This window comes from Rhynchophorus ferrugineus, unplaced genomic scaffold (assembly GCF_030347505.1).
Source record: "Rhynchophorus ferrugineus isolate W39M unplaced genomic scaffold, kcgeb_rfMv2 rfM4, whole genome shotgun sequence".
NCBI classification, from domain to species: Eukaryota; Metazoa; Arthropoda; class Insecta; order Coleoptera; family Curculionidae; genus Rhynchophorus; species Rhynchophorus ferrugineus.
In genome coordinates, this window is record NW_027472583.1 from 8134589 (window position 1) to 8162222 (window position 27634).

The 27634-nt window shown below is 33.4% G+C and overlaps 1 protein-coding gene across 1 annotated transcript in view; it reads left to right on the top strand.

Moving 5' to 3' along the window:
* LOC143194965 (uncharacterized) overlaps window positions 1-27634 on the top strand; it is an 80547-nt gene that overhangs the window by 20752 nt on the left and 32161 nt on the right. Inside the window, exons 4-5 of the mRNA XM_076401782.1 lie at window positions 6531-6743; window positions 9777-9962. Coding sequence (XP_076257897.1) covers window positions 6531-6743; window positions 9777-9962 — 399 coding nt within the window. The remainder of the gene's footprint in view (window positions 1-6530; window positions 6744-9776; window positions 9963-27634) is intronic.

A 27634-nucleotide genomic window follows, 5' to 3' on the forward strand; every position in this document is an offset into this window, starting at 1 on the left:
TTCTTGAATTTTAATTCTAGTTCTTTTCTTTTCTCTTTGATATGGTTCTTCCAACGAAGTATTGCACCAAAATTCACTTCAACGTACTTAACATTGTTACTGTATAGGATAGTAGTATTACTCATATTTATTGGTATATGAACAATATGGCTGTAGGTGAAATGCAATGACTTTTATTTTCCATTTCTGGATATACTGATTTATATTTTTAACTACGTGGTGCAGTTTTCTGGTTGATTCTTCGCTATCGTTTCCAACTGCACTTTAAAATATACAAAGTAATAGAACAATATGTAATGTTAAGTAATATGGCTATCATGGCTATTATAGGTATAAAATCCACCCTCTTTTCTGTTTTTGAATAAATTGAAACGTCTATGAGAAGTTTTCATGAATGGTTTTGGATATTTTAGAATGGAAAATCTGCCAATGATTACAAGAAACATGACAGAATGCCTAAGCTCCTTCAACATTTAGGAGTGAAGATGTCAATTGAGTTAGAGTCTAATGATTTTTTTTATTAATCTCTTAGAACGTCAACAGTCTGCCCGTGGCAAATAGGTATTATTATATGATTTCAGTTATATAATATAACTATCCTGACATGTAATAGATCACTTCAGTAAGTGATCTAGCGTACAACTTATTATCTAAATCTTATTCTAGATGCTATTCTAGCTTATTCTAGAGATTATTTAATCTCACTCTATGTCTATTAATTAGTTCGTATGGCAGTTTACGTTTGAGCCTATGCACTTCACTGTCATCGTGCACATTTAACTGTTTGGCGAGTGCATTGGGATGCACCAATAATCTTTCAGAATACTTGGTACTAACACTCTGAGTCACACTCGACGTGGGTTCTATGGGCATATCGCGCTGAATCAGTTTGTTGCACGTGTAAAATGGGGCATCGACGATGACTTGCAACACTTTATTCTGGAACCTCTGGAGGATATCTACCTTATATTTGCTAGTAGTACCCCATAGTTCAATATTATAGGTCCAAATGAGCCTAAGTATTGACTTATACAGCAAAACCCTATCCATCCCTACGCCCTTACGCCCTATCAGCCAGTATATTTGGTTTAATTGAAGCCCAGTCTCTTTGTGTTTTCTAACTATATGTTTTTCCATGTTAAACGTCGACCGAAATGCATTCCCAGATATTTAACGTTGTCTACTTGCGTAAGTTCGTGATTATTCAATTATAGTAGGGAACATGTTTTTCTGCAAAGGGTGAATGTCATATGGGTAGATTTTGTCTCATTTGGTTTGATACGCTACGTTTTCAACCACAAATCGACTTTGTAGAGTCTAATGATGAAAGAAAAATGTTCATTATAAAAGCATAATCTCGATTGTATGTTATAAGATAAGATAACATAAAACCAAATATATATCAAAATACTTAGGATAGTATTGATTTAGAAATTATTTATAATGTATTTAGTAACTTGAAAACAATAGTAATCGGTCTAAGAATGTATACGAAATAGGTGATAGAAAGATGTTATGTACAGTGTTTGAATACGAAGACGTTAGTGTTCAAATTTTTTTATAGGGATACAGGTGATCCCAAAGGATCTTATATGTTAAGGTATTCATTTTGTATGTGTCTATAACAATATTTTAAGGAATTATTATAGCACAAATAAAACTAGATGGCCCCGTGAACTTTGTATCACCTAGATATATCTATATATCTCCACATATCTTAAAATATATTCAATTTATATAGGATGTAGAGATAAATAAAGACTATTATGAAAAATTAACACTAGAAACCATAAGTGTAGAAATATATGGCATGGAGTAACCCGATAATAAAAACCTGTAGGCAAAAATGAAGAAGACAAAGGAGATTGGCGAAATTTCGCTGAGAACCGCAAGAAACGGACAACAATGCCGTTGTTGAACATCGTTTCGGGTCGACGCCGGCATCACCCAATTACATGCGGACGATTAAGCTCCGAACCGTTATAGTCATTACCTTATTTCTCTTTTTTGATATTTTCGTAATTTTCCCACGTCGATCTGCGGTAATCTTTCTAAATATGTTCAACATTCAAAAACTTCCAGTTATAGATTATGAAATGTGTAGGCGTTAAAAGAAAAACATTCTTGATTCATTCAAAATAATTTATTTTAACAACAAAAGAAGATCAACTAACAAACCTATATTGTGATATAGCAATCTCCCCATGTAATGGGTGACACTTGTTACTCAATGCTTCATTTAAACCAATTTATTTCAGATTATAGCGATGATTTACTTCAGTAAATTTATACATTCATTTCGTGTCATCATGCACTTCTTGCATTTCGCTAAGTTTTTACTGTGTTATGTTCATGTTTCCTCAAATTAAGTACATGCACTCTCAGTTCTGGTCATGTAAATGACATTTATTTGGTTCAAAATTTCAGTAAAAATAAATACTTCAAGGTTATGTTGTTGACAGGTACCAGATCTTACAATATAACCTTTTAAAATTACAATTATTTTTTATTATTATATTTAATCAATATTCTGACTAAGTCATCATTATCTGGAAGCTGGAGAAGCCTCTCATATCTTTGGGCAAAGTCATTGATAGCTTTATCAACAGTTTCTATCTTCAGGTCCTTATGTAGATGGTCCTTGCAAATATACCATGAATGATGGACCATCGACAATACTTCGCAATACCTTGCTGATTTATATATTCTGGCTTATGCTTTATGATTTTTTGTTGATGAAAATAATATTCAATGATTTATTTTGATTCATTTCGATACACCATTTTTCTGCCCAACTCTCTGGTTTGCAACTTTTTGAATTCAGTGTTATTTTCTCGAATGACTAGGATTGCAGTGTCATCGGCAAATGTACAGCACATAAAGAACTGGTTTTATATACTTAAGCATCTTCTTGTTATATTTTATATTTTTATATTTTCTGAATGTTGGCCAGAGAGAAGCATTTCAAACTTATAATGCTTTAAAACCTCATGCCAAACTTTAGGGAGAGCTTGAGCAACGTCTAAAACTATTGCAGATCAAACATTATTTTCTTCTATTGATGTTTCTGTGACATTGGCGATTCTGTGAATCTTTCAATTCAATCATAGGAAGTTGTTCACTGAAATCAAGTTGGTAATCCAGAGTAAGATTATTTTCCTCAACATTTGGTTTTATCCGAATTATTTCCATAGAAATTCTTTAAATAATTTGGACATCGTCGTCAGTAGTGATATTGGTTGGTATGACACAATTTCTTGAGATGATTTGATTTTCCTAGTTTCGAAGTCATAATTACTTGCGACATTTCACGGTTGTAGTACATATTGTAGTATGAATGAAGCATCTATTAGGTTGATGATCTTAATTAGTGTTTTTCTTTGAAATTTCATTAATATTTTCGCGATTTTTCATTGACTTAATGTGACAAATGGAATTTTCTTTCATTTCTGTCCAATTATACAGGGTAATGATTTAACTCCGTCAGCTGTATGGGGCTAGATATTCTCTCAATGTAGTCTGCAAATCTTTTGTAGTAAATATTTTATTTATTTATTAATTATTATGTACGAAAAGGTATTCTTCCGCTTCTTCACAATTGACATGGAGGGACAAGGGTCCCTATAAACTTTTTTAAAGTTTTAGTGAATTTTCTCTAGAGAGTTTATGCATTATAATAAAAAAACACGCAGATATTCATACAAATATTCATGTAAACTGTTTGAGAGAACAAGATAAAACTTGTCATATGAACTAATGACACCAGGTAGTGTACTCAAGCAGGAAAAATATATTTTTGCTGATCTGACCAAGAAAATTTCATGTGACCCTCGTATATCAACGTAGAAAAATATATTAATTGACTATTCAGTTTAAGTAATTGCAAAATCGTCTAACAGGTTGATTGAATGATGGCGCGTTTACAAACCAGCGAAGAGCTATGCATTGACCCAGATTTAATCCGTTTGACATCGTTCGCTCGATGATGCTAAAATATGATCGTTCCTAGCGGATCAGCGTTCAGGCGTATAAATGAAAGAATAAAGAATATATCGAACGTTTCTATGGTTAATTGGGAAAGTCACTTCTGACAAAGTCCATTCTTTAACTATCGGTTAACGTTATTCTCGACTAGAATGATTTTGTCACTGTTGACAATTTTGAATGAAAGCATTATTTAAATAATCAGCTACGGCTTTCGTGAGCGTCAAGGATTTCGTCTTCGCCACGAAATCTTCGGCCTAATTAATATTGGATTCCGATATTCTTGGACTCGCTAATTAACAATAACAAGCCCCTTATTAATTTTTGTTCCACTTTGAGCGATTTAAATAAAATATTGTTCAAAACAAGTGATTAACATAAAAAAGTGCATCCCCGAGGTCTGGATTTTTTAATTTGACATAAATGAGGTAATATGAGAGTATTGAGTCGTTTTTCTTCTAACTAAGAGGTTTCTTTAAGTCATGGTGTAATCTACGCAAGATCACACAGTTTGATTCACTTGAGCACGCGTCCTAGTTCAGTGTTATAATCAAGAGCTGCAGCATTTCGGTGTTAACATAGGTGTGGAGTCTTTCTTCACATGTTTTATTGCGAATTTTTTAATTTCCTCTATTATAGTTGAATGCGAAGTTCTTGGTTTAAATAATAGTTCCTATAGCATCTGGGTGTATCCACAATATTTCTCAGAACTTTACTGTATGGGATAATAATATTATGTATGTTTTTTGATATATGAACAGTTTGGTGTAGGTAAATTCAAAACACAGTGTTTACTCTATTCTCCATTCCTGGATCCACCACAAAATGTCCATGCTATCACGATAATACAGCTTTTCCTCAAATTATGCTTTATTATACTTAAAATATAACAATGTAAGAGTTGGTTCTATATGGATAATTATGTCAGTCAATAGCCAAAATTTTCACTACATCACCCAAGTTATTAGACCCAACTTTCTACATATACTTTACATGTTTATTTATTAATACCTCTTGTATATGTTACAGAAATATAATACCATCCAAAATAACAACAATATTTTTGTGATTTTAATGATCTTAAGGACTTTTTTTTGGCTATTTTCTTGTATATGCCGCAATAACTAGCCACCTTAAGACTGCCTTAAGACAATAATGGTAATTATCAATTTTCTGTTAGATGTTTCATAACTACTTTACTCAACCACTAATATATCTATCAGGCCTTGCTCATCTAAAGCCTTCTTAATTACTCTTAAAATCTTATAATTATTTTAATACTCTAATACTCAACCATCTTATATCTTATAATATCGATCTTTTCATCAGTAATAATCCAGTTTTGTTCTTTTATTATAGTTTCGAGGACATATCGAATAATCGTTTGTTATAAGATATCTTGGCAGTTTGAATTTGTCCCAGGGCATTATTTTAATCAGTTATTCCTAAGCGTTATTTTAATCCACTAGGTGCTATTTATGTAGGTAAATTCATGGTTTGGTTCAAATCATGGAAATCTCAAGTGTAAATATATCCTTTTCTTCAAAGGCACAAGACATGTGTCAAGTTTGCATACATTTCGAAGCACCACTCCTTAACTTACTTGAAATAGTCGGAACTTGGAGAAGACATAGCAAACAAATAATTACAGCAATGTAAGGTCTAAATAATATTGTGTTTGATAGAATTCCAAATGGTTTGATCATATTAACGGTGAAATCATATTGATGTGGTTGCGAGGCTATATGATGTAATGACACCTATATTGATAAGATATATCTTTGGTATATCAAATGGTTTGTTCTATGTGTTTATAAACACATAGAACTGCGGGAGAGTCAATACAAAATTAATTTTAAGAAAAATATTCCTGTAGTACACTAAAAATATCATTGGATTTAAGGAAGATTCTTGATGAAGCTGCAAATAACATTAATCATGTAAAAACTCGTCCGGTTCAAGTTCTAGCTAAATTATATAAATTACGCAACAGACCTAGAGCTCTCCAAATGGGGCAAAACAAGTCTGTAATTCTAAACATTTTTAATTGATTGTATGAGATACTGTGGCTTATAAAATAGCTTTATTTTGCTATAATTTTTAGAAAAATCAACGAAAATACTTTTTGTATTATTTACGTAGAAAGACAGTGTTAAATCTTTTCCATTTTTACACAACTTTGCAAAGTGTTTTGGACCTAAATAAAATAATAAAGATCACTAGTGAACCTTTTGATAAACCTCCTGAAATAGAAATAGGAAGGACACAAAATACATATAACATCAGAAATCAATCTGATTTACAAAAAAAAAATTCAGGCCGGTCTATTGCTTATGCCAAGGGGCTATAGCTGTTGAGTATAACACCAAATCATTAAGCAATTATTAACAACAAAAGAGTTAAAAAATTAAAGTATATTCAAATATTTCTAATAAAAGTTTTTATTCTTATTTAAATTGTAGTATTTTTGATTTGTAATTATTTTGTATGATTGGGGGTAATAATATATTAATTATTTCCTAATTAAACTATTAATTACTTTTCAGGCTGTCAGACTTTAAGAATGGCAACATCAAGACGTGCCAAGGCTCTCGGAGTCGAACCTAAATCTCTGCGTATGCCACGTTGCAACAAGAATGGAGGTTTCGAACCAATTCAGTGCGACAACGAAATTATCAGTTCCTGTTGGTGCGTAGACGAAGCAGGTTTCGAATTACCTGGTACTCGTGCACCAGCTGCTTCCTTGGTCAACTGCACAGGTGAGCTCATTCTTCGATACGTCATCTACTTTCTAATGTGACAGAAATTTACTAATGACTGTTGTAATTTACAAAATATCAATATTTGGGTTTTTCTTGCAATATAGCGTCAATGATAAAAATACGACGTATTTTTGATAATATTTTTTCAATTAACATCAAATGAAATATTATAGAAATTAAATTAGTACATAAACCAAATTTAAATAATAATGTTTCTCTATTATTATTTCAATAACAAAAAATAACTATTCAAATTCGTGTTTTGAGATTCCTCTTGACAATTTTACGGATGTAATACCATAATATTAAATTTTAATTCTTAATCCATTCACCATTCACTGTTTATATTCAGATTTATTTAAATAATTCTTTAGCTTCTTAACTATTTGGATTTAGTCCGCAGCGTTTTTTTTTTAATAACAACTGATATATTTCAACATATGAAACTGAAAAAAATGAATCATTGTGTCATTTTGTTCATCAAGTCAAGTAGGAGATTTCATGTAAGCCTTTCCCAATATTTTTAGACAGATTATGACACGTACACGAGCCTTATCGTACTGATAAATTTAACTGATTCTGTTTTGTACTGATATTGAATTCATCATAAATTTCAGACCATTTATTCAATGCATTGAAGGTTTCTAGTTAAGTAAATTTGATACGGCAGTTCATAGATGATGACATCATTCTGAAAACACACTTTGTTTCACTAAAATAATTGTACTTCAATATCAAAAAGTGGTGACATGTTGAATCCACTGTTCAGTTCACTTTTGGTGTCCGTACAGCCTGACAAAGTGTAAATTCCGGTAGACTGAGCGAATATATATTTCCGCAATCTAATAATTTTCAAGCTTGGGGTTTCCAAAGTCCAATAGTTGATTATCAAAGACTCTTTTAACAGATTTAGTCCATATTTGGTGCCCGCTCACCTAAAATTGTACTGCTTTTGTCCAAAATTCAGTAAACTAGAATGTGCTTTTTCAGATTCTAAATATAAGAGTGTTTTTAGAATAATTCAATAGATTTTACAATTTTTGAAAAATGCTTTTAAAATAATTGAGCATTCATCAATGCCAAAAAAGAGCTTTTCAAATGTTTATGCCACTTCAAAATATTTCATTATATATATATATAATATATATATATATATATATATATATATATATATATATATATATATATATATATATAAATATATATATATATATATATATATATATATATATATATATATATGTATATATATGTATATATAATATAGTTAAATAGTATTTTAGTACACCTTAACCAACTAACCTTTGTTGGTGGTACTCAAACCAGAGAAAACATCAGAAGATGTCATCTCCTACAAGCCTATAGGTTTATTGCCTATAATCCCAAAAGTTTTTAAGAAACTGTACATGAAGAGGTTCAATTGTGTAGTAGAAAAAAGAAAGATCATTCCAGAACACCAATTTGGGTTTCTCAATAAGCATGGAACAATATAAAAAGTGCATAGACTTTTTACCAAAATAAATATGGACTTTAACGCCAAAATATATTGTTGAGCTCCATTCCTAGACATATCTCGGTCCTTTGATAAAGTATGGCATACGGGATGGGAGGTCAAATTAAAGAAACTTTTCCCGCATCCGGATTATGAATTACTAAAATCTTACCTCACAGATCGTCATGTTACTGTCAAACAAGGCGATGAACATACCAAACTACATGCAATATATTCGGGAGTTCGGCAAGGTCGTGTACTGTGTCCAGTAGTATATATAAAATAATCATTCATGAAGATTCTGCCATAGAATCAATAAATTTTGTAGGTTACACATATAAACCAAATAAAAATATTTCTGAAAATATGGCGTAAAAAGATAACGAAACAAAATTCAATCATATAACTTTTACGCTCCGTAGAAGTACATATCCACCAGCCTCTATCAATAATTGTCAAATCCCGCAAGCAGAGAATGCTAAATATCTTGGTATGCACCTAGATCGACGCCTAACGTGGAAGAACTACTCGCTAAACGGAAACAACTTGGACTTATCGGGCGCAAATCCAAGTTATCATTAGATGACAAGATATTTTTCTATAAATCTATACTCAAGCCTAATTGGGTCATATGGAATACAACTATAGGGAACCGCCAGCAAGTCTAATATATCCATCATACAACGGTTCCAAAATAAAGTATTGCGTACCATTGTCAATGCTCCGTACTATGTTTCAAATGAAGTGATACAACGCGATATTCCTCGAGAACCAATAACGAGTGTAATTCAACGTGTTTGTGTGAAAGTACTTCGAAAGGGTGTCAGTGCATCCCAATGTACTCGCTAACCAGCTAAATATGCAAAGTGACAGTGAAGTGCGTAGACTAAAACTAAAACGTCTAACACCATCCGATCTGATTTTTGGACATATATAGACTTTAAAATAGGTTTAATGAAGTGATTTATATAGATTTATATATATCTCTGGGCAGATTCTGGAACTAGTAAGAGTAATAAAAAAATTAACAAAAGGCATATTCCACTGATGAAGGTTATTAGTTATTTGTTGGTTGGGTTAATATAAAATAGAGTAATTAACAATTAAATGAGTTATGGTATGTACCCCGCCCATTAATTTCATATCGCGTCATTTCAAATTTTTTCGATCGCCTTTTTTCTCCATCCAACACAATAATTAATAATCGGACAGATTGGTGCGAAAAAATCCATGGAACGAGGACCGAAACGGTACGTTTGATCTCATTTGATGGTATTTTTGTTCGAAAACGTAACACGAGCCGAGGGAAATCAGGTCATGGTAGGCCATGCATCCGTTCGAAATAGTTGCCACAATGGTTCGGCTGCCTCCGCCACTAATTTGCACCGATTAAACGTTTTTAATTAATCAGCTGACCGACTGTGTTCGTTAGACGGTAGTCCGATTCGCAGTTCCGGTCTTTCTAAATTGCTTCTAAGGGGCTATGCCCGCGGAAATGAGTTCCGCCATGTTAACGATGGGAACGTTGTTTGTTTCAGCGCCGAAAAGATGCTCGGAGGCCACCTGTCGGATGTTTTGTCCCCATGGGTTCGCTCTGGATCGGGAAGGTTGTCCCAAATGCCATTGTCGGGATCCCTGCGACGACATTAGATGTCCGCACGCTCTGGAATGTCACTTGGAAGAATTAGCATGTGCCGATCCACCATGTCCTCCAGTTCCAACATGTAAGTTTATTCTGATAAATGCTTGAAACATTATCTATTCTTTCCAAAAAAATAGACGAAAACAAACTTAATCTAGCACATAATTTTTGGTGTGGAGAGAAATCACTACATAGTATAAAACAAAGTCGCCTTTTCTGTCCCTATATCCCTATGTGCGCTTAAATCTTTAAAACTACGCAACGGATTTTGATGCGTTTTTTTTCAATAGATAGAGTGATTCAAGAAGAAGGTTTATATGTATAATACATGCATAATATACTAAGGCAACATTGCTAATTTTAGAGGTTTCTAACGTGATGTAAATTAACCTATTTTTTTAGGCTTATTTAGCAATTAGCAAAAACGCAGCCTAACCCTACGAGTTAGATCAAATTAATGTACTACAGTATTGTACACCATAAAAAGATCTACAAAAAGTCCGCGATGGTATATGTTTATCTTTTAGGGATAACCCAGATTAACCATTTTTATTGTTTACTTTTTACGTGAGATAATGGCTTATTTACGAAGCTATTTTAAGCAATACGGCATTAATCCTTATCGAATTAAGTACCTTAAATACAGTGTGCAATTAATATAGATCAATATGGTTCCTTACAGCATGTAAATTAAACAAATATTTTCGGAGATATTACAAATTTAAAATTTGCGTTTAAAAATGTGTAATGTAATAAAAATTGTATGAATTTAGATATTCCAAAGATAGCAGGAAATCTTCATAGTAAGTATAGGGGAAGAGGAATTGTTTTACTCCAAATTTAATGCGTGCAGGCCAAAAATACTGGATCGATTTTAATCATGTTTTCATTGAGTGACATAGGCATATATATTTTATGCCCGTGCAAAGTCGGAGCGGGCCGCTTTGTTTTTATATACAACGTTCACATTTTTTCTTTAGTGTATTTAATTTAGTATCAGCATTGCACCCGTGCGAAGCCGGAGCGGGTCGCTAGTTATTAATAAGACAAAATGTATATGTTTAGTATATATCCAAATAAAAAGTGAATAATAGGACGCTTCCGAAATAACACCTTATACCAGTCAATAATCAGATTTTTAGTATTTCACTAAAACAACTATATCCCATTAATATTTTTGTAAACAGTCTCATATTGTTATTTTTGATAATATAATACATGATCTAAAAGGTCCCGGCCCTAACACATAGATGGTGCTAGTTTCATTGCATTCAACACTTTTTCAGTTAGTATTAAGCTTGAAAAGAAATCTGTTAAAATTTCATGATATTCTACTCATAAGTTTGTGAGTTATTGCGATAAGTGCTACATTTCGTTATTTTCAGAAAAATGGATCGAAAATAATTTCGTGTTTTAACTATACCTTCATTCTTGACAGGAAAAAATGCCGTTCAAGCGAAGCAATGGCTTGAAAAGTGTTATGTCTGCTCCATTAGAAACAACAATAAAATATTGGTTTACTGACTTTAAACGTGGTCGTAGAGACACTGATGGTGCAAAACGCAGTGGAAATCCAAATGTGGTGGTAACACCAGAAAACAAAAAATCCACAAAATCGTTTTGTATGATCGAATAATGAAGTTCCGTGAGTTAGCAAATATTGTATAGATATCAAAAAAAGTGTTCGTTTTATATTGCATGAGCATTTGACTATAAGAAAGATCTGTTCAAAGTTGGTGCCGCGTTTTTTCACTGTTGATCAAAAACCAGAAAGTATTGATGATTCTGAGCAGTGTTTACCATGTTTAAACATAACAAATCGGAATTTGTGTACCGATATGTGATAATGGATGAAACATGGATCCATCATTTCACTCCGGAATCAAAACGACCGTCATCTGAGTGGACAGCAACTGGTGAACCTCGACCAAAGCACCCGAAAGCACAAAAGTCGACTGGAAAGGTTATGGCCTCGGTGTTTTAGAATGTGCATGGTGTAATATTCATCGACTATTCTGAGAATGGAAATACTATCAACAGTGAATATTATATAGTGTTATTGAAGCGTTTGAAGGCTGAAATAATGAAGAAACGACTGCATATGGCAAAGAAAAAATGTGTTTCATCAAGACAACGCAGTGTATCACAAGTCAGTAAAGACCATGGTAAAACTACATGAATTGAACTTCGAATTGCTCCCATATCCGCTGTATTCATCAGATTTGGCTTCTAGCGACTATTGGCAGTTCACATACTTCGAAATATGACCACCGATAAGAAATTTCGCTCGAATTAAGAGGTTATTGCTGAAACTGAGGCCTATTTTGAGGCAAAAAGTCGTTCTTCAAAAGTGGTATTGAAGTGTTAGAGCGGCGCTGGAATGACTGTGTGGCTCTTGATGGAGATTACGTTGATAAATAAAGCTAATTAAAAAAACGCACTCTTTGTTACGCCTGGGACTTTTCAGCTCATGTGTTACAATTTCATTTTACTATCAATATTAATTTATAATCAATTTAACAAAATAAATAGTCTAAAAACTCTTGATACTATAAATGCCTAATGCATAACTTGATCACTTGATAATCTTCAGAATACTTTAGTAACTGTCGGGTATAAATTTTACAGCTGATCATTAGTTTGTGAATTATAGTATTTTGAGTGAAGCAACTTTTGTTATTGTGAAAAAAATGGATAAAAAGAAATTTCGCGTGTTCATAAAATATTGCTTTTTGAAAGGAAAAAATACAGTTGAAGCAAAAACATGGCTTGATATCGAGTTTCCGGATACTGCCCCAGGAAAATCAACCATCAAGGATTGGTATGCTAAGTTTAGACGTGGTGAAATGAGCGCCGAAGAAGGTGCTCATTTCATGTGAATGCAGTGGACGCCCAAAAGAGGTTGTTACCGACGAAAACATTTAAAAAATCCACAAAATAATTTTGAATGACCGTAAATTGAAATTGAATGAAATAGCAGACACTCTAAAGATATTAACTGAACTTGTACATCATTCACGAATATTTGGGAATCAGAAAGCTCTGTGCAAACGTAATAAACCCGTGTGCTTGCGTCGATATGTGACAATGGATGAAACCATAGCTTCATCATTTCACTGCGAAGTCTAGTCGACAGTCGTCCGAGTGGACTGCATGCGATGATCCCGCTCCAAAGCGTGGGAAAATGCAACAGTCGGCTGGCAAGGTTATGGCGTCTGTGTTTTGGGATGCGCATGGAATAATTTTCATTGGTTATCTTGAAGTAGGAAGGACCATCAACAGCGATTATTATTTAGCGTTATTGGACCGTTTGAAGGTCGAAATTGACGAAAAACGGCCGAATTTGAAGAAAAAGAAAGTGCTCTTTCACCAAGACAATGCACCGTGTCACAAGTCAGTGAAAACGATGGCAAAAATCCATGAATTGGGCTTGGAATTGCTTCCTCATCCACCGCATTCTCCAGATCTGGCCCCCAGAGACTATTTCCTGTTCTCAGGTCTCAAGAGAATGCTCGCTGGGAAGAAAGTTTCGTCGAATGAAGAGGTGATCGACGAAACTGAGGCCTATTTTGAAGCAAAGGACAAGTCGTACTACAGAAATGGTATCGAAAAGTTGGTGAGTCGCTAAAATCAGTGTATCTGCCTTGACGGAAATTATGTTGAATAAAAAACTAATTTTGCCAAAAAATATGTTTTACTATGGCAGGCCGGCGACTTTTCAATTGACCTGTTATAGTTATAGAACTTTCAATAAGCGCAAGTATCATTTAAAAGATGGTGTAGGCTTGTCTTGCTTTAATATTTTTATTCTAGCAACATTCTTCCATTTCCAATTTAAACAAAAATTCTGTCAAAAAAGCGCTGACTAAGTGTTTTCAAACGGAGACTCTTCAAAAATAACACACTTATTCCAATGGATAATCAGATCTGAATCCGTTAAAGGCAGGTTCTTTCAAATGTCTGAACTAGGGTATCGACTTAAAATGAGTATGGATTTTGTTGACGTTATATGAAAATATTATTATTCCAGGTTAGTTATTATATTCTGCGTTGTAACACTTATTCTTTCATTCATTTTATTCACAAATTCGGAACTTAACAAGAACGAAAGCAACATCAAGCGGATATTAATTATGCATTAATTTGTATCGCAGTAGTATTTGTAAGCAATATGCAAACGGTACAAGTTTTCTCATAGTTGAATAGCATTAAAAATGATTATAAGGAGCGTTTTTTTAAATTAACTTTTAACCCAATGACGCTATCGAAGCAAACTAATTATCAGCGAATGACGATATTTAGATATATCAATATATGCATAAAAAAACACGGAACCCAATAAGATTTAACTTTAATTATAGGACTAAAACAAACAGCACCATCAAGTCATCCTTGACTTTTTCTGTACGATTTCACCAAAAACGTATCCCGATCGTAGTTAAAGGTCGAGTTGGGTATTGTATTAGATTTGGACCATCGCTGCCTAACAGATCTTAATCGGTTTACGGCAAAACGCAGAGATATAGATTAAATATTTTTTAGGTAGGCTCTGGAAAAAAAGAACGGCCATGAAACCATCACGAGGCTCATCGAGGGATGGGCCGCGCGGCGACCGTCAATAACATCATCCTTTCTAAGTCGTGAGCGAGCAAAATATCAAATCTAATGGCAAACATTTCACATAACGATCCTTACATAGAAACGACAATATCTGCGACTTCTTTAAAACAATGAACGTTGTTTGGAAGCGATGTTATTGAGTTTGATTGTCTCATCATTCACTTGTTGCTTGATATTTATTTGTTGTGCTTTCTGTTTGTAATTAGAAAAATATTCCCGTCACAATTAATGTGGTAATTTATTCGATGATATGTTATATAATAAATAAAGGTATGGCTAACAAAAGAATAAAAAAAACAAAGAGAGATAAGTGTTTGAACAGGTGAATTAATATCCGTACATACCAACAATAGATTAAGTATCTTGGTTGGTTCTTAATGGTCGAACCTTGGGGAGCCGCACCTCCTTATCGAATCAATGGAGAAGAAAAAAATGGTTTACACCTTTAGTAATAATAAAGGAAAATACGACTCTTTGGTCACGTTATCGAGTGCGACGAAATATCGATGAAAAATGTTTAGTGGGTCATGAATTGGTTTTTATTTTAAGATAATTGATAAATATTTCCATGTGCCGGATGTACCGGAAAGCCATTTTCAAAAAAAACATTTATTCAAAGTATTGACCATTTGATTCTATACATCTTTCCCAACTTTCTTTTCTTTTTTTATTTGTCCTTTGAGCAAAATCGTTCGACGAGTAATTCTAACTTCTTGCTTTTTGGCGTAAAGTAATGCTCTGCAAGCGCATGTTTTATTGATGCGTAAAGTTAGTAGTCAGGTGGAGCAAAGTCTGGAAAATGCGGCGGGTGCGGTAATATGTCCCATCTAAGTCCTTTCAACGCTTCCTTAAATGTTTTGGTTTATGAGACGTTACCGTGCTGTAAAATCACATTACCGTGTCTTCGAGTCATTTTGGACGTTCTTCGATCATATATGGTTCAAATTGATTATTTGTTGTTGGTAGCAATCACCATTAACTGTTTCACCAGGTTTCAATAGTTTGTAATACACGACGCCACTCTGGTCCCACGAAACAGGGAGTATTGTTTTGCGACCAAACCGATTTGGTCTTGGAGTCGATTGGACGGCTTCGCAAGGTGATAACTATGATTTTTTGCGCCTAGAGTTTCAAAATAAATCCACTTTTGATCACCCGTCACTACTCGATGCCGAAATGACTTCCGATCATACCTTTGAAGCGGTATTTCACAGACGATTTTTCGATTTTCGATATGTCTGTCATTCAACTGATGTAGCTAGCACCTCGTCATCCTTTGGATTTGAACCCATTGCTCCAGAACCAGAACGTTCTCTGTCTTTCACATCGAAATCGCCACTTTTGAATTTTCGAAACAACGCCTTACGTGTTCTCGACGTTAAAGTACGCTCATCGTAAATTACTCCCAGCAAACGATGTTTTCCAGCGGCTTTTTTCTTTTGAATAAGTAAGAAAATTGAAGCGTACCGCAAATGCTCATTTTCAAGCACGAGACTCGACATTTTCGGAGAGGTATACATTTATGATGGTATAACTTCCACAAAATATAACATATATAGTTTTGAACCTTGATGTCAGTAGAATAAAACGGTATATGTGTCAAATCATAACATTGTATACTTAAACCTAGCGACATCTGTAAAAAAGACGATAATAAAGTTCCGGTAACCACAAATACTAGCCAGGTAGATGTGGTATTTTTTAGCTAACATATAATATGAACCTGGAAGATAAGCCCGGTACTGGGTGGTTGCCCTGATGACAGTAAACAACAACTTCAAGCATATTGCATTATCATTATATAGTATCTATATACATTATCTAGCGAAAATAATAATAATATATCTTTATCTAAAAACCTAGTAATAGCATCTATGTAATAAAATAAAATAAGAAAAATATCAATCCGTCATGATAAGTTGAATCTGCAGTAAATAGAGATTTCTCATGAACTTATGTTGAAATATTCTTAAAAAATCTGTATCAAGTAGTTGTATTAACTTTTTTTGTACTTTCACCAATATCAATCTGCTCAATTATTAAAATGGACATCTTACCAAATGAAGTGAAGTTACAATGCACAGTAGAAATTGGAAAATAATCATAGAATGATTAAGAAACGCTATAAAACACTAATTAATATAGTATAATTATAATAAATATTCGATGTCCATTCACTTTCTAAACATGAGACCTGTTAAAAAAATGTTAATTTTTATTATAAGTGTGCTGTTGCTGCTTTTACACTGCATTCTTCGCAATTGGCACATATTAATATCAATAAAAAATTTGTTGTCTTCCAATTAGTAAGAAAATATCCGCCTTTAACTCAAATATATTGCTACGTTATTCTATTTTAAAGTTTTAGATATTGTTAACGCATAATGTGTTTACGGATATATGAATTCAGTTATATCACGTTAACAAATGTATGTACTAGATTTATTCTAATAAAACTATTATAATCCCACTATATCTACCAAAATTGCTAGATATCAGTACATAACAAATAAACAAAAACGTTATCAGTAGCATTACCTATTATTTCACTGGATGAAATATATTAGAGTAACCAAGATATAATATGACGTAAAAATTGTCTTTAAAAACATTATGGTTTTCTATCCAAAAGGGGTAAGTTGTTTTGAAAGAAAAAACGAATTGTTTTTGCTTCAGTTTTTGCTTCAAACACATGTTTATGTAGATATTTTCATATGCAAGTGAGCTAAGAACATTAACAATTTATAAGGGCTGAGAATTGACTTTATAAACTATATAATGGGAAATTTTGTAAGATTTTTTACTAAAAACTTGATTGATTCTAAGAATAAATTCGATCATACCACATGATTGCTAAAATTTAAATATTTTATATATAAAATATTATATATTAAAAAAATATGGGGAATGACATACAATCAATTTATGAATTCATTAATGTGCCATAATTGTGGAGCAATTTCGGATAATCTATTATTTATACATCAAAATTACTAAGTTGAAAGTCACATATTCTTGAAAACATACAGGAATAATATTTTACAGTGACTACCTATACATATACAGATAACACCGGTCAATTAATATATCCCATCAATCTAAAAATGTTTAAAGACTCTTTGTATTATAGAAGTAAATGTATGCCTAATGCATAACAAAATCACTAGATACCTTCAGAATACTTTGTCAATATTAGGAGAAATTATTGGTCTTATATAGTTAAAAATCTTTCAATAAGCGCAACCATCACTAAATAGATAGTTTAAGTTTGTCTTGCCTTGTAATGCATTTAACATTGAAGGAATCAAGCCATTTAACCCAAATTTTTCAGGAATAGTCGCGATGATTCAAACATTATTTTCAAAATATAAACGTCATAACATTGTATTAAAGACCCGTATATTTGATTCCAAAAATAATGCTGTAATATAATATTTCGATTCCGTTAACACAACAAGCATTAAAAACACCCTTTATCTATTCTTATTTGTACTGTTTTATTGAAGGAAAACCTTTTATAATTTAGGATTATTTTACTGTGTGAACAAGATATTGCTGTATTAATAACTGGAATCAGTCACAAGAATTTTCTGACTTTGGCATTGACCAACCTATTACATGAATGTTATACAAAAAAGTTGGCACAACTGCCCTCTCTATCGACGCGTTGGAGCATCATTTGTCGTATAGTTTGTGTACAACACTCGATTTTGTAAATTAATCTCAAGTTATTGATCTCTACAGCAGATAAAAACAACAAACAAAGAATTTGTCTTAATTTTTCCGTTGTAAATGCAGTTTCGTGGCCCAGTTACCGAAAATTTTGCAAAATGCTTATGTTGTATCGACTTTACCAAACAATAGCATATATATATATATATATATATATATATATATATATATTACGGCTAATTTCCTCTATATCTATTCATATTGTCTGAATAATGGTACTCAAGTGTGTTACTATACATTTGTGTTTGTTTTAATTTTTCTTAACGAATTGATTTGAATTTTTACTGAAGCAAGTTCACTATTATCCAGGAATTATTGAAATATTGGAATGTATCATGGAGCGTTAACAATACTACAGACTAATAGAAAGAGTTTTTACCGAAGTAAGTTCACTATTATCTTATTTATTGCAATGAATCATGGGGCGTTAACAATATTCCGAACTTCATTTAGGTCCAACACTCGTATCGTCTTATTCATACAAACTCTACTAGATATTTCCCAATTAATTGAGTTTCAAATTATGTGATGGTAGAAGTATTTAAAGATGATGTAGAAAAATATGTGAATGAAACTATATTGCTAAAACCAGTTCTGACTCTTGAAAATAAACAAGTAAATGTTGGGGGTCAGCGTTGAGTAACTGGAACGATGAGTACTATACCGAAAAAAATTCCCATCCACGTTAAGAAACCAGACGGCAAACGAAATATGTATACATCGCGATTACAAGCTGTGATTTATGTAACAGCGATACCATTAGAACCGGCTATCTGCGCTTCAACCTTGCATTTTTGCCAGGTAGATGATCTAGTGAAAGTAATCGTTTTTTTTCTGTTTGCATCGGGATGTGTGAGAACCCACTGAAACAGTCTCTCGTATATATAGAGTGATGCAAACTCGTTAACGAGGGTTTCGTTAGGAAATCACGCGAAGGAATCGATTATTTATCGATATATTTGACTGCGTATGTAATACCGGACTAAAAAAACGAACAATATTCGTTATGTAACCGTCGGTAAATTCCATCATCAAACTTCCAACGAATTCGTTAGTTGCAAAACAAAATACGGTGTGCTTGGAATAAAGTTCGACGGACTTGTGATGAAATTGTCCATCGGAACCCCGGGGAAGGAAAAAATTACTTAATATTCTTCTTAAAGAATGAATGGAATGTTGACACTCAACTGGGTCAAATTTAATTTAAATAAAAATAAAAGTGACAATATTAAAAATACAGATTTTTACTTTAAACGTATTTAAAAGTAGTCATTTGGTCTATAATGAAGATGGTCTATAAGAGATAATCCTTATTTTGTATCTTCTTCCTTTGTATCTTTAATAGTTTCGATACAAACCACAACTCCCTCTACTTGCTGTTCTTCTTCTTTTCTACATACTGGGAATTGGCTCTTGTGTCGACGTGAATCATATATTTAACACCCCATCTCAACTTAAATGTACCTAACAACTAACGGAAATACGCTTAAAATGCAAGAACAAAACCTTTACACGCTAACAGGTGAACTGAAAAATCGCCGGCTTGACACATAGATGGCGCTACTATAATTAAATCCATATGTTTTTTTAATTAGCCCTAATCCTCTAAAGATGCGTGTATACATTTAACAGCTGTCGGATCATTAGTTTGTGATTTATAGAATTTTGTGTGAAGCAACTTTTGTTATTGTGAAAAAAAGGATAAAAAGGAATTTCGCGTGTTGATAAAATATTGCTTTTTGAAGGGAAAATATACAGCTGAAGAAAAAACTTGGCTTGATGCTGAGTTTCCGGGCACTGCCCCAGGAAAATCAACCATCAAGGATTGGTATGCTAAGTTTAGACGTGGTGAAATGAGCGCCGAAGAAGGTGCTCATTTCATGTGAATGCAGTGGACGCCCAAAAGAGGTTGTTACCGACGAAAACATTTAAAAAATCCACAAAATAATTTTGAATGACCGTAAATTGAAATTGAATGAAATAGCAGACACTCTAAAGATATTAACTGAACTTGTACATCATTCACGAATATTTGGGAATCAGAAAGCTCTGTGCAAAGTGGGTGCCGCACGAGCTCACTTTTGACCAAAAACAACGATGAGTTGATGATTCGGAGCAGTGTTTGAAGATGATCAAGCGTAATAAACCCGTGTGCTTGCGTCGATATGTGACAATGGATGAAACCATAGCTTCATCATTTCACTGCGAAGTCTAGTCGACAGTCGTCCGAGTGGACTGCATGCGATGATCCCGCTCCAAAGCGTGGGAAAATGCAACAGTCGGCTGGCAAGGTTATGGCGTCTGTGTTTTGGGATGCGCATGGAATAATTTTCATTGGTTATCTTGAAGTAGGAAGGACCATCAACAGCGATTATTATTTAGCGTTATTGGACCGTTTGAAGGTCGAAATTGACGAAAAACGGCCGAATTTGAAGAAAAAGAAAGTGCTCTTTCACCAAGACAATGCACCGTGTCACAAGTCAGTGAAAACGATGGCAAAAATCCATGAATTGGGCTTGGAATTGCTTCCTCATCCACCGCATTCTCCAGATCTGGCCCCCAGAGACTATTTCCTGTTCTCAGGTCTCAAGAGAATGCTCGCTGGGAAGAAAGTTTCGTCGAATGAAGAGGTGATCGACGAAACTGAGGCCTATTTTGAAGCAAAGGACAAGTCGTACTACAGAAATGGTATCGAAAAGTTGGTGAGTCGCTAAAATCAGTGTATCTGCCTTGACGGAAATTATGTTGAATAAAAAACTAATTTTGCCAAAAAATATGTTTTACTATGGCAGGCCGGCGACTTTTCAATTGACCTGTTATAGTTATAGAACTTTCAATAAGCGCAAGTATCATTTAAAAGATGGTGTAGGCTTGTCTTGCTTTAATATTTTTATTCTAGCAACATTCTTCCATTTCCAATTTAAACAAAAATTCTGTCAAAAAAGCGCTGACTAAGTGTTTTCAAACGGAGACTCTTCAAAAATAACACACTTATTCCAATGGATAATCAGATCTGAATCCGTTAAAGGCAGGTTCTTTCAAATGTCTGAACTAGGGTATCGACTTAAAATGAGTATGGATTTTGTTGACGTTATATGAAAATATTATTATTCCAGGTTAGTTATTATATTCTGCGTTGTAACACTTATTCTTTCATTCATTTTATTCACAAATTCGGAACTTAACAAGAACGAAAGCAACATCAAGCGGATATTAATTATGCATTAATTTGTATCGCAGTAGTATTTGTAAGCAATATGCAAACGGTACAAGTTTTCTCATAGTTGAATAGCATTAAAAATGATTATAAGGAGCGTTTTTTTAAATTAACTTTTAACCCAATGACGCTATCGAAGCAAACTAATTATCAGCGAATGACGATATTTAGATATATCAATATATGCATAAAAAAACACGGAACCCAATAAGATTTAACTTTAATTATAGGACTAAAACAAACAGCACCATCAAGTCATCCTTGACTTTTTCTGTACGATTTCACCAAAAACGTATCCCGATCGTAGTTAAAGGTCGAGTTGGGTATTGTATTAGATTTGGACCATCGCTGCCTAACAGATCTTAATCGGTTTACGGCAAAACGCAGAGATATAGATTAAATATTTTTTAGGTAGGCTCTGGAAAAAAAGAACGGCCATGAAACCATCACGAGGCTCATCGAGGGATGGGCCGCGCGGCGACCGTCAATAACATCATCCTTTCTAAGTCGTGAGCGAGCAAAATATCAAATCTAATGGCAAACATTTCACATAACGATCCTTACATAGAAACGACAATATCTGCGACTTCTTTAAAACAATGAACGTTGTTTGGAAGCGATGTTATTGAGTTTGATTGTCTCATCATTCACTTGTTGCTTGATATTTATTTGTTGTGCTTTCTGTTTGTAATTAGAAAAATATTCCCGTCACAATTAATGTGGTAATTTATTCGATGATATGTTATATAATAAATAAAGGTATGGCTAACAAAAGAATAAAAAAAACAAAGAGAGATAAGTGTTTGAACAGGTGAATTAATATCCGTACATACCAACAATAGATTAAGTATCTTGGTTGGTTCTTAATGGTCGAACCTTGGGGAGCCGCACCTCCTTATCGAATCAATGGAGAAGAAAAAAATGGTTTACACCTTTAGTAATAATAAAGGAAAATACGACTCTTTGGTCACGTTATCGAGTGCGACGAAATATCGATGAAAAATGTTTAGTGGGTCATGAATTGGTTTTTATTTTAAGATAATTGATAAATATTTCCATGTGCCGGATGTACCGGAAAGCCATTTTCAAAAAAAACATTTATTCAAAGTATTGACCATTTGATTCTATACATCTTTCCCAACTTTCTTTTCTTTTTTTATTTGTCCTTTGAGCAAAATCGTTCGACGAGTAATTCTAACTTCTTGCTTTTTGGCGTAAAGTAATGCTCTGCAAGCGCATGTTTTATTGATGCGTAAAGTTAGTAGTCAGGTGGAGCAAAGTCTGGAAAATGCGGCGGGTGCGGTAATATGTCCCATCTAAGTCCTTTCAACGCTTCCTTAAATGTTTTGGTTTATGAGACGTTACCGTGCTGTAAAATCACATTACCGTGTCTTCGAGTCATTTTGGACGTTCTTCGATCATATATGGTTCAAATTGATTATTTGTTGTTGGTAGCAATCACCATTAACTGTTTCACCAGGTTTCAATAGTTTGTAATACACGACGCCACTCTGGTCCCACGAAACAGGGAGTATTGTTTTGCGACCAAACCGATTTGGTCTTGGAGTCGATTGGACGGCTTCGCAAGGTGATAACTATGATTTTTTGCGCCTAGAGTTTCAAAATAAATCCACTTTTGATCACCCGTCACTACTCGATGCCGAAATGACTTCCGATCATACCTTTGAAGCGGTATTTCACAGACGATTTTTCGATTTTCGATATGTCTGTCATTCAACTGATGTAGCTAGCACCTCGTCATCCTTTGGATTTGAACCCATTGCTCCAGAACCAGAACGTTCTCTGTCTTTCACATCGAAATCGCCACTTTTGAATTTTCGAAACAACGCCTTACGTGTTCTCGACGTTAAAGTACGCTCATCGTAAATTACTCCCAGCAAACGATGTTTTCCAGCGGCTTTTTTCTTTTGAATAAGTAAGAAAATTGAAGCGTACCGCAAATGCTCATTTTCAAGCACGAGACTCGACATTTTCGGAGAGGTATACATTTATGATGGTATAACTTCCACAAAATATAACATATATAGTTTTGAACCTTGATGTCAGTAGAATAAAACGGTATATGTGTCAAATCATAACATTGTATACTTAAACCTAGCGACATCTGTAAAAAAGACAGTAAATAGAGATTTCTCATGAACTTATGTTGAAATATTCTTAAAAAATCTGTATCAAGTAGTTGTATTAACTTTTTTTGTACTTTCACCAATATCAATCTGCTCAATTATTAAAATGGACATCTTACCAAATGAAGTGAAGTTACAATGCACAGTAGAAATTGGAAAATAATCATAGAATGATTAAGAAACGCTATAAAACACTAATTAATATAGTATAATTATAATAAATATTCGATGTCCATTCACTTTCTAAACATGAGACCTGTTAAAAAAATGTTAATTTTTATTATAAGTGTGCTGTTGCTGCTTTTACACTGCATTCTTCGCAATTGGCACATATTAATATCAATAAAAAATTTGTTGTCTTCCAATTAGTAAGAAAATATCCGCCTTTAACTCAAATATATTGCTACGTTATTCTATTTTAAAGTTTTAGATATTGTTAACGCATAATGTGTTTACGGATATATGAATTCAGTTATATCACGTTAACAAATGTATGTACTAGATTTATTCTAATAAAACTATTATAATCCCACTATATCTACCAAAATTGCTAGATATCAGTACATAACAAATAAACAAAAACGTTATCAGTAGCATTACCTATTATTTCACTGGATGAAATATATTAGAGTAACCAAGATATAATATGACGTAAAAATTGTCTTTAATATATGTATATATATATATATATATATATATATATATATATATATATATATATATATATATATATATATATATATATACAAATCTGGGGAATGACATACAATCAATTTATGAATTCATTAATGTGCCATAATTGTGGAGCAATTTCGGATAATCTATTATTTATACATCAAAATTACTAAGTTGAAAGTCACATATTCTTGAAAACATACAGGAATAATATTTTACAGTGACTACCTATACATATACAGATAACACCGGTCAATTAATATATCCCATCAATCTAAAAATGTTTAAAGACTCTTTGTATTATAGAAGTAAATGTATGCCTAATGCATAACAAAATCACTAGATACCTTCAGAATACTTTGTCAATATTAGGAGAAATTATTGGTCTTATATAGTTAAAAATCTTTCAATAAGCGCAACCATCACTAAATAGATAGTTTAAGTTTGTCTTGCCTTGTAATGCATTTAACATTGAAGGAATCAAGCCATTTAACCCAAATTTTTCAGGAATAGTCGCGATGATTCAAACATTATTTTCAAAATATAAACGTCATAACATTGTATTAAAGACCCGTATATTTGATTCCAAAAATAATGCTGTAATATAATATTTCGATTCCGTTAACACAACAAGCATTAAAAACACCCTTTATCTATTCTTATTTGTACTGTTTTATTGAAGGAAAACCTTTTATAATTTAGGATTATTTTACTGTGTGAACAAGATATTGCTGTATTAATAACTGGAATCAGTCACAAGAATTTTCTGACTTTGGCATTGACCAACCTATTACATGAATGTTATACAAAAAAGTTGGCACAACTGCCCTCTCTATCGACGCGTTGGAGCATCATTTGTCGTATAGTTTGTGTACAACACTCGATTTTGTAAATTAATCTCAAGTTATTGATCTCTACAGCAGATAAAAACAACAAACAAAGAATTTGTCTTAATTTTTCCGTTGTAAATGCAGTTTCGTGGCCCAGTTACCGAAAATTTTGCAAAATGCTTATGTTGTATCGACTTTACCAAACAATAGCATATATATATATATATATATATATATATATATATATATTACGGCTAATTTCCTCTATATCTATTCATATTGTCTGAATAATGGTACTCAAGTGTGTTACTATACATTTGTGTTTGTTTTAATTTTTCTTAACGAATTGATTTGAATTTTTACTGAAGCAAGTTCACTATTATCCAGGAATTATTGAAATATTGGAATGTATCATGGAGCGTTAACAATACTACAGACTAATAGAAAGAGTTTTTACCGAAGTAAGTTCACTATTATCTTATTTATTGCAATGAATCATGGGGCGTTAACAATATTCCGAACTTCATTTAGGTCCAACACTCGTATCGTCTTATTCATACAAACTCTACTAGATATTTCCCAATTAATTGAGTTTCAAATTATGTGATGGTAGAAGTATTTAAAGATGATGTAGAAAAATATGTGAATGAAACTATATTGCTAAAACCAGTTCTGACTCTTGAAAATAAACAAGTAAATGTTGGGGGTCAGCGTTGAGTAACTGGAACGATGAGTACTATACCGAAAAAAATTCCCATCCACGTTAAGAAACCAGACGGCAAACGAAATATGTATACATCGCGATTACAAGCTGTGATTTATGTAACAGCGATACCATTAGAACCGGCTATCTGCGCTTCAACCTTGCATTTTTGCCAGGTAGATGATCTAGTGAAAGTAATCGTTTTTTTTCTGTTTGCATCGGGATGTGTGAGAACCCACTGAAACAGTCTCTCGTATATATAGAGTGATGCAAACTCGTTAACGAGGGTTTCGTTAGGAAATCACGCGAAGGAATCGATTATTTATCGATATATTTGACTGCGTATGTAATACCGGACTAAAAAAACGAACAATATTCGTTATGTAACCGTCGGTAAATTCCATCATCAAACTTCCAACGAATTCGTTAGTTGCAAAACAAAATACGGTGTGCTTGGAATAAAGTTCGACGGACTTGTGATGAAATTGTCCATCGGAACCCCGGGGAAGGAAAAAATTACTTAATATTCTTCTTAAAGAATGAATGGAATGTTGACACTCAACTGGGTCAAATTTAATTTAAATAAAAATAAAAGTGACAATATTAAAAATACAGATTTTTACTTTAAACGTATTTAAAAGTAGTCATTTGGTCTATAATGAAGATGGTCTATAAGAGATAATCCTTATTTTGTATCTTCTTCCTTTGTATCTTTAATAGTTTCGATACAAACCACAACTCCCTGTACTTGCTGTTCTTCTTCTTTTCTACATACTGGGAATTGGCTCTTGTGTCGACGTGAATCATATATTTAACACCCCATCTCAACTTAAATGTACCTAACAACTAACGGAAATACGCTTAAAATGCAAGAACAAAACCTTTACACGCTAACAGGTCAACTGAAATATCGCCGGCCTGACACATAGATGACGCTACTATAATTAAATCCATATGCTTTTTAATTAGCCCTAACCCTCTAAAGATGCGTGTATACATTTAACAGCTGTCAGATCATTAGTTTGTGAATTATAGAATTTTGTGTGAAGCAACTTTTGTTATTGTGAAAAAAAGGATAAAAAGGAATTTCGCGTGTTGATAAAATATTGCTTTTTGAAGGGAAAATATACAGCTGAAGAAAAAACTTGGCTTGATGCTGAGTTTCCGGGCACTGCCCCAGGAAAATCAACCATCAAGGATTGGTATGCTAAGTTTAGACGTGGTGAAATGAGCGCCGAAGAAGGTGCTCATTTCATGTGAATGCAGTGGACGCCCAAAAGAGGTTGTTACCGACGAAAACATTTAAAAAATCCACAAAATAATTTTGAATGACCGTAAATTGAAATTGAATGAAATAGCAGACACTCTAAAGATATTAACTGAACTTGTACATCATTCACGAATATTTGGGAATCAGAAAGCTCTGTGCAAAGTGGGTGCCGCACGAGCTCACTTTTGACCAAAAACAACGATGAGTTGATGATTCGGAGCAGTGTTTGAAGATGATCAAGCGTAATAAACCCGTGTGCTTGCGTCGATATGTGACAATGGATGAAACCATAGCTTCATCATTTCACTGCGAAGTCTAGTCGACAGTCGTCCGAGTGGACTGCATGCGATGATCCCGCTCCAAAGCGTGGGAAAATGCAACAGTCGGCTGGCAAGGTTATGGCGTCTGTGTTTTGGGATGCGCATGGAATAATTTTCATTGGTTATCTTGAAGTAGGAAGGACCATCAACAGCGATTATTATTTAGCGTTATTGGACCGTTTGAAGGTCGAAATTGACGAAAAACGGCCGAATTTGAAGAAAAAGAAAGTGCTCTTTCAC